Source organism: Indicator indicator, chromosome 11 (genome assembly GCF_027791375.1).
Source record: "Indicator indicator isolate 239-I01 chromosome 11, UM_Iind_1.1, whole genome shotgun sequence".
Lineage (NCBI taxonomy): Eukaryota > Metazoa > Chordata > Aves > Piciformes > Indicatoridae > Indicator > Indicator indicator.
In genome coordinates, this window is record NC_072020.1 from 8,112,602 (window position 1) to 8,122,074 (window position 9,473).

At 38.5% G+C, this 9,473-nt stretch overlaps 1 protein-coding gene across 1 annotated transcript in view; it reads left to right on the forward strand.

The window, feature by feature from the left end:
• Positions 1-9,253, forward strand: part of CMTM8 (CKLF like MARVEL transmembrane domain containing 8) — a 30,088-nt gene extending 20,835 nt beyond the window's left edge. Inside the window, exons 2-4 of the mRNA XM_054385060.1 lie at positions 1,908-2,081; positions 6,249-6,365; positions 9,003-9,253. Coding sequence (XP_054241035.1) covers positions 1,908-2,081; positions 6,249-6,365; positions 9,003-9,086 — 375 coding nt within the window. The 3' untranslated portion in view covers positions 9,087-9,253. The remainder of the gene's footprint in view (positions 1-1,907; positions 2,082-6,248; positions 6,366-9,002) is intronic.
• Positions 9,254-9,473: the final 220 nt, after the last annotated feature.

A 9,473-nucleotide genomic window follows, 5' to 3' on the forward strand; every position in this document is an offset into this window, starting at 1 on the left:
ATGTCAGGTGTGCTCTAATATCCAACCCATCAAAGTTCTGATGCATACAAACCAAGAGCTGGTTAAGAATATGAATCTGTAACATCCATGCTGCATCTCAATTGCTTAGATAAATCGTTCAGCCATTGATATGAGCTAGCTAAAACGTGCATTAAAAGCAGTTCTTTGGAATACATGTGAGATGTACAGCTGTTTAAATATTAAAATCATCCTGAAAGAGGGGGTGATGAGACCAGGTTAGAATATTACTGGGGAAAATAGTGACCAGTGAGATTACCAGTGCTCCAGTAAACCTCTTCCTAGCTTTGTTGTATGGTAATATATGATTAGTGGTCTCATCTAACCTTTTTTATCCCAAGAAAATGGTACTTTGAGGCATTATTAACTGAATTGCTACTGTTAGTAAAATGTTGTTTGAACCAGAATTAAAATGAGCTATTTGAACCATTGCTGAGCTGTTAACTTTGAATTAAAGAATAGTGTATGCTTTAAACTACCCAATTAGTTAGCTATCTGAACTGTTTTGTGAGGCAATGCTGCCCTCCCCTGGTATGCTGCAGAAAGCAGGAGCAAGTTCTAGGAGTTCCTATTAAAGAGAAATTGCTGAATTGGTGAAAACGCTGGAAAAACTGCTCTTACAAAGACCATTGTGTTTTTTCTATTACAAGAGACAAAAAAAATGTATTCGTGGTGTAGATGTGGATGAATGCACAGAAAATATACAGGAACATATACACAAGACAAATTGAAGGCTGAATTAAGTTTGGGTGGCAATTCAGAGGATGAATTGAAAACAACATAAGCAGATACCCAGTAGGTGCTGAACATTATCAGGACTAATTGCAATAAAGTTTTGTTTAACAGGGTAGTTTTGTCCTGTATCTAATTTTAGAGATTTATGTAATGTTCACATGTTCAACACTGGAGTAGAAAAGGAAATGGGATCATGGGCAGCAACTTGCATGGGAATAGGATTAGCTCTTGTGCAAATGATGCTCTAGCAAAGCCATTGTCTTCTGTCAGGGGATATTGATTACAAAGATACCACTGTAGGCTCAGGAATTCCTTCTGCACATTCCTGAAAACCGAGGAAGGTAGTACAAGGAAATACTACTATTGCATGATCTATTCTTAATAAATTTCTTCAGACATCTGCTACTAACCACTACTGGAGACAGAATATTAGTGTAGAAGGTTTGTTATGTTTTTCAGCTATGGCTGTTGTCTATGAAATAAGTGTGTTGATAGTTGCTTTCATTTTTGCCTCCCATTTCTCACTGCTGGGCAGATTCATTGTAGTTCAGATAGCAGACAAGGAGGAGCCCTGTTTCAAATATAAGACTTCTGGTTCCCACATCTGACTCTAATAATGTGTATGTGGTGGGGGTAGATTTGTTTGTTTGTTTTGTTTGTTTTTCATAGAATCATAGAACAGCTTGAGTTGGAAGGAACCTTAAAGATTATCTAATTCCAACACCCCTGCCATGGGCAGGGACACTTTCCACTAGGCCAGGTTGCTCAAAACCCCATCCAGCCTGGCCTTGAACACTTTCAGGGATGGAGCATCCACAACCCTGGGCAACCTGTTCTGGCACCTTACCACCCTCATAGTGAAGAACTACTTCTTTGTATCTAATCTAAATCCACCTGCTTTCAGTTTTAAAACTAGTAGTTAAAGGTGAGCTAAATCAACACTGAGATGCTGCATTCTGCCTTCCCCTTTGTGACAGCCTGTCACAGCAAAATCAGTTTTATTTGTTCTTCTTTGTTGTTAGATTAATATTGTCAGTGTAACATCCTAACTCGGCTCATCAAATATTTGTGTGAATGGCAGTAGTGTCGTTCCTTGACCCTGAACAAATGTATAACTGTGTAACAGTTTTCTTTCTTCTCCATAACTTTTGCAGGTATTGGGGCTGCTGGTGTGGACCCTGATTGCTGGAACAGAATACTTTCTATATCCAGCCTTTGGCTGGGTGATGTTTGTGGCTGTGTTTTACTGGGTTCTTACCATCTTCTTTCTAATCATCTATATGACAATGACCTACACCAGGATTCCCCAGGTGCCATGGACCACAGTGGTAAATACACACATTCTTTTTTTGTTTTAAATTTGATGGAGTATGAAAATAATAAAATAACAGTGCATTCTGTGGTTGTAGTTAACCATCTGTACTTGAGCTTTTTGCAGATTTTTTTCCCTCATTACTATGTGGCTATGTACCAGCAGCATTTAACTTCCATACTAACCTGATACTACTAAGACAGTTTTCCTATGATAGTTCAGTGGTTGATGTAGTGACTTGATTTTTAGTAACGTCTGTGTGACTGTGTGGCTTCTTTTTCTCCCTGTACAACTTATCTCCCATGAAGAATGAGTCTATTGCTGCCTCTGAGGTAACAGACTTGGCAATATGGCTTAAACAGCAGAAATCCCTACTTGAATAAACACCATCTATTGGAAGTGGGACCCTGGCTCTGAAAACGTGAGCCTTCCTCTGCTAAAATAAAAGCAAAGTTGGTTCAGAGGTAGCAACAGTCTGACAATCCATGTGAGACTTGCTGTGAAAACAGTGCTGAAAATTAGTGTTCTATATGTGTAAAAAATGTGCCATGTAATCCTGTGCATTCATCTCAAGCCCTAATGCAAATCAGATAAACAGCTAATGTAATTACAGAAAAAGTTCACAGTTCTTGTGATCTGAACAAGCCTGGCTAGCTGTATCTAGTGTATTTTTGCATGATTTTTGTAACAGGCTGGTGTTCAGGTTAATAGAGCCTAAAAGTCATCTCAGACAGCTGACTATTTGTGACCCATTCAAGAACTATTATACATTTTAGCCTTGCATTTGTCTGATACACTAAGGTATCGTGGGGTTTTTTTGTTGTTGGTTGATTGGTTTGGGGTTGGTTTGGTTTTTTTCCTAGCTAAAGATTAGTGACTAGAATTCTGTTATTTTTATGATAAAATATATTTGACTTCTGTGTTGCAAATGGCTTGTTATCACCTCTGTGGTGTACGTGAAGAAGATCCATTGTCTTGCCATTTGTGGCTTTAATAAATAGCCAACTATAGCAATTATGTTCAGATAGCTCCTCTGTTTTCAAGTTTCATGACCAGCAATTACCATTAAGGCTACAACACTGCTATATAAATGTTAGCTTATTTCAATTACAGCAGTAATATGTATGGGTACATTTAAAGGTGTGGGTTTCTTCCCATTGCATTAGATATAAGTAAAATACTTTCAAAGAAAAAAGTACCTTTATATCCATTTGAATACAGCTTTAGTCATTACCCTTTTTCATCAGTTTAACACTATTCTCAGACAACAGCTGCCCATAAATGAGTTGCCTCTGATCTATGTGGCAGACAAGCTGGAGTATTTGATTTGTGTATAGTTCATATTGAGTGTATTTCTTATTGCAGATAAGATGACATAAACACAGGTTCAGAAGGTAGGCTCCTTTTACAGTAAAGGGTAATAGGAAGAGGAAACATTCACAATAAAAAAGGATGCTTGCATTCCAGTTTATTTTGCCTTAAGATATTAAAAGAGCTGTTTGGAACAGCCTTTGAATTGGACATCTGCCACTCCTGGCTGGCCAAGAGGAATGTTTGTTCTCTTTTCAGAGACACGTTGTTAATGCCTTACCTCAAGAGAACAAGGACACACCTTTGTGAGTGAGTTTATGCCCACCTATTCTCTGATGTATCCTGAATTTCAGTCTGATAGTTATTGCTCTGCCTCCTTAGGCAACAGCTCAAACTGCACCTATTGAATGCAGTATCCAAAATTACATCTGGACTTCTCTGTCATAAATTAACTTTCTGCAGGTTAAGCACATTACCAAATTGCTTGAGATGCAGTTATTTTTACTGCAAATTAGCCCAAAGGACATGCTTTCAAACTGACTCTCCTTAATAGTGCAAGTTCTTTGCTAAAACAATCAATGGAAGCTTTTAAAATCTGGTAAATTTGAGTTTAAGAAGCAGATGGTAATTTAGCATAAACCCTTTGGTTTCAGTAATATATTGGCAATAAAGGCCCAATCAGCTTGCACTGCATTCCATCTTCCCCAACAGTGTTATTTCCCAGAGCAGCACTTCTCAAAAATTATGTGCTTTTTTCTACATGACAGTATATTGCAGGGATTTGTAGCTTTCCAGGGTAATTGAGTCTTTTTGGAATGGGAAGTCTGAAAATGACAACAATCTAGGCAATCAAATTTGGGGTTTGAAAATCAGTGCTTTACAGAAGTTCTTGAACCTGGCAGCTGTTGGCATCTTATCCTGAAATTGAGTTTTATATTTTATTGCTGCAATGTCTGGCTAAAACAAGAGAGGTGAGATCTATGGATAGAGTTAATACCTTTTGTTAGATCAACTTGGTGGTAACAGGTGAGATAAATCCCACTCAGTTCTAAGTATGAATTAGAGCTCAGGTGCCAGGCTTTGGACTCCATCTGAGCATTGAGGCACTCACTGCCCACCATTCCCCATCGAAAGATGGGTAGTTGGGTAAGTGGCCTTTTTCCAAATGTCATGAAGGCTCAAGGACTTAGGAATGTGCATGCCCTTCAGCCTGCTCTGAAAATTCTAGGGCTTTTTTTGCATGGCAAGTCTTATATAGGCAGTGGTGACCTGAAGGTTGACATGCTGGCAGAGGACAGCACAGATGCTGCATTCTGCAGGGGCCTGCAGCTGAGAAAGCATGTGTCTGAGGAATGGCTTCCCTTCAGATGGGTTTGAACTCTGTATCACAAGAGCTTGTGGCAGTGGGACAGACTCCACTGAGTCTGAAGTAAACTCTGCCAGAATCAAATGCTCTGGAGATGGAGTTACCTTCCATCCCGATTAGCTCAAGCTGTTGATCCAGATCCATGCTTTGGTGCACTGAGGGAACTGCTGATGAGGATATAGATGTTGTCATTGCATTCTGAGCTCTTCTTGGGCTGCAGCTCATTTTTTAGGTTCTGCCAGAGCTGCTGAATAGTGGATTGAATAGTGAATAATAGGCATGTATTTCTAGCATCCACTGGATCACACCATGGAAATTTACTTGGAACTGCACCTGTATGGCAACATTTAGAGACAATTGGAGCAACAAAGTTAAGGGCTATGATATTTGCATGGCACTCTGGAGTGCAAAACTTGGGACCAGAAACTGAAGGGAGTAAATCATGTACAGTGCTAGGAAGTGGTTTAAATTGAGTTACCAGTTCCTGAAATTTAAACTATGTGCAAAGCATGTCATAGATATTCCACTTAAACATGGCACTAGTGAGCTAAAAGTGTATTTTATGGCCAAATTAATATTCCTTAAACAAGTAACAGGGTGAAGTGGGGGGGAAGGAGGGCTTTTTTTTGTTTTAATGGGAATGAACATCCTGTAGGCACTACCAAGTAGGGAGTAAGTGAGGGACAAAGCATTACAATTATGTACTTAAAAAGGTGTACAGGGTTTTTTTTATGTCTTTCATCTTCTTAGACTTCTCCCTTCCTTTCCTATTCTCTGGCACATACAAAACCTGAACAAACAGGTTGTTTGTCCTCTGTGTTATGTGTGTTACCTGCTTTGCTTCTTTCTTAGTAATGACCATAGGTACCTTGAGACAAGAGAAAATGCAGCATCTGCCATGGATGAATCTTGATGACCTATGTAGTCCATTCAGACTGTTATCCTTAGTTTTATCTGTATCTTTCTCCTCTCAAATACAGGCAGAATGGAAAGGTCCTGAAAGGTGGAGGAATACAACCCAAAAAATGGCACCATCTTTATCTTCTTCAGAAGCAGAGAAAACAAAGTTTTAGAAGCTTTGTAAATATTCAGCATTGATTCCTACTGTGTATCTTTGTGTAGATTAGAAATGTTGTTTCAGTTTTGTTTTTTTTTATGTAGTTGTCATCATATTCTTACTGCCTAACACTTTGTGATAACCTAACAGTGCCCTTTTGGAAAGTCACAGCACACCAGCTTTAAGACTTTTCTGGATTCAGTGTGGTGGAGGAGAACAGTTTGCCCAAAATTTGAAGATCCTTAAACATTAAGCAGTTAAAATAAGCAGTTAAAATTTAATCCTTCAGATAGAAACTTGAAAGAAGGTAAAAATAGTTAGAATCACGTTTCTTGTGTACATTGAATGTGTACCTTATATTTCAGAGGAGAGTTTTGTAGTGTTGCAATAGAAAACAGTAACAAATGCATTTACATAGTGATTACTAACATTGTTTTGTTTATCAACAGGGTCTGTGTTTCAATGGAAGTGCCTTCATTTTGTACCTCATTGCTGCCATTGTAGATGCATCTTCAGTTACCAAAGAACTTGACAGTCACAATTACAACAGCTGGGCAGCTTCTTCAGTGAGTTCATTTTTTGTTTGATTTTTTTCTGTATCCAATACAGTTGTATCAAAAGGCTGCTGACTAATATAGAAGCTCGTACACAAAACTTTTATATTATTACCTATAGGTAATTTAGTTCATAGTTTTTGAAGGTTACTAGAAATTCCACCAGGAGGTGATAGTCACATCAGATCATGCTGCTTTTTCCCTGCCTCATCTATTACCAACTTTCTGCAGAAGTTATACCCTGTATGTCAGAATAGACAGATGGAGTGAGCACCACGTTGCCTCAGTCCACTTGGACAGCTTCAAAAGCAGTTTAACTCAGCTAATTTTGTACACATGTGGATAAGATGCATAGAACTATTTACATAACACCTTTGGGAAGGTTTTGAAGCAGTATTGCTGTTCCTGCAATAGTCTTCCTGATACAGCCTCAACTTTTAGTCATCTTTCTTCTGAGTTGGGTGGGCAGTGCTTGAAAAACCATGTAACTGTCCAGTGCTTTAAGATGGATGCAAGCCTGGCATCACTGTCTTACTGCTTACATTTGGAAATCTAAAGTAGTCAGAGTGGATGAAAACCAACTTTATTTTAAAGAGCCTTGTCACTGAGTAGGTAGAGGCATTCTCCAGCTCAGTTAAGGGAGCTGCAAAAGAATTTTTTGCATGTTGTGGCATCAGAAGTCAAATTCAACAGAGTAATTCCAAAGTACAACTGCTTCACTGACTGTTCATGCTTCTGCAGTTGTCCTCTCTGGACTATTCCCAAATCCTGTCATCTGTCTGAAGCTTATTGTATACAGCCATGAACACAGAGACTTGAACACCTGTTCTGTTTTTGTCCTGGGGCTTGGATAACTCATTCCTGTCATTTCAGTGGTTTTCAGGGTCCTCTCCCCTTGGCAGTTTTTAACTATTGACTCAGCCACTGCTGTTGACAGGAACTTGCTTGCTGCTAAAGTAAGCTTCCATCCTGTTTCAGGTTTTATGCAAAATGCATGAATGCTTAGTGTCTCCTGGGATGTTTGGAATCTCTTCTAATACCTACTCACAGTGTTTGTCTAATGCATTGTCTAAATAAACTATTAAATTTAGATTCTTGCTTTGTGAACTCATTAAGGATTTCATAGATAGATGCTTGTGAGAATTTAGCAAATCATCTCTCCCCGAGAGTCATTCTTTCTTGGAAAGATTTTAGATTAAATAAGAAAATAATAATGCTACCATTTTTATTGTAATAATAATTTAGATCATCAACTACATTTTTTTTGTGCCACAGAGTAAATTTACATCAAATGAGACTCACCAGGAGCTCTCTGTAGAGGGCTTAGGCTTACTGCCTGTGTGCATGCTTAAGAATGCCCTGCTCTCAGAGCTGAAGTTCCTACCCAGCCCAATGGTGGTATGTAAGCTAGAGACATTGGTGAAATCATAAAATATTTTCAGTCTGGAAGGTACCTCTGAATGTTACCTGGACCAAGTCTCCCCCTCCCTACTTAAAGCAGGGCTAACACATATCAGGCTACCAGGGCCTTGTCCACTTGAGTTCCAAGTATTCCAAGGATTGCTATTCCACAATGACTTTGGGCCTCTATTGCCATGTGTAATTACTCTCACTGTAATTCCCTCCATCCCCCGCTCCCCCCCCAATATCAAATTGAGATTTCTCTTGTCACTTTAATTTGTCACTTTCATTGCTCACTCTAAGAAAAGGAGTGCAGTGTCACCTTTATTTGGTTCAGTTACCTGCAAAAAGCATTCTGGTCCTAAATGGTCATAAGACCATTTTGAACAGTGTCTATTTTGAATGACTTGCAGTAGCTAACAGGAACTGAACCAATGGCACTGAACTGAACTTCATCAATACAACTGAAATAGTTCACAGCTCCTCTGGCTTCTGCCTCTATATACTGGAAGGACTCCTGATACTCTGCAGTTTTAATGTTTAAACAAAATAGATAAAGTTTATTCTGTAATCAATTTTTGCCAAAGTAGCAATAGCTCAATGTGGTTGCTGTCAGTGGTACTTGCTTTGAGGACCTCTGGAATTGGTACCCTCCTCAGAACTGCTGCTTGAGAACATAGGGGCCTGGATTTGACTCCAAGTTTTCCACGTAAAAGAATGTATTTCGGTACACAGTGTGCCATGCTGAGGTACAGGGGGGCTGTAGACAACTCCTGGAACATAGCAGCAGTGCAAGAGTGCTACCTTCAGCTCACACTGTCCCATGGACTGTCCCTGTCTTTACCAATAAGTGATGTTAAAAGCAGCAAGTACAGCATAGGTGGGAGTACAACATATAAGATTCATACTGGGGCAGTATAATGTGGAGATGTCAGTTGAAATATGCCATGTTTTGTCTCCTTCTAAGCCAGTATTTCTAGGTACAGTATAAGCTTACTTACACTGTGTTGACTGCAATGGCCACACAAGTACAAGGAGGTCGAAGTGCCCTTTCAGTCAGCCTGCTATTTCCCCTTTTTCCAAATCTCATAGCTATTTCTTTCTTGGAAATGACAGTGGTCTCAAGTTTTTTGTTGTGTTTTGGTTTGGTTTTGTGGGGGGGTTTTTTTGTGTGTTTTTTTTTTTTTTAATTTTATTTTAATTTTTATTTCTTATTTTGCTAATATCTTTTTTCCCCTCTCTTCACAGTTCTTTGCCTTCGTGGTTACCTCCTGCTATGCTGGAAATACGTATTTTAGCTTCATATCTTGGCGATCACGAACTTTGCAGTAAATATTTTGTTAAAATGAAATCTGTAGAACAAAATATCTTGTGGATTATACTCTTTTGACAAAAGATTGGAAGAGGGATGAGGTCTTTTCAAATGTTTCCATTAGAACTGATACAACATTTTTTAAGATGAGATGAAATCATTATTTATAAGACCATCTTTAGAGACATCTAACACCAACTTTGTACTGTATAATAAAATTTCATACTGCTTCTTTTAAAATTAATGTATTTTTCTAGATATTGTATAGAAGTTGTTACTAAACTTTAAATAAATCTTACTCAAACAATGTGCCAGTTTTGCAAATGTAACTTTTTTAATGTTACAGGTATGCTCTTGATACTAGATGCTGCAAATCAAACCTAAGATTGATACTATCTCATTATTAT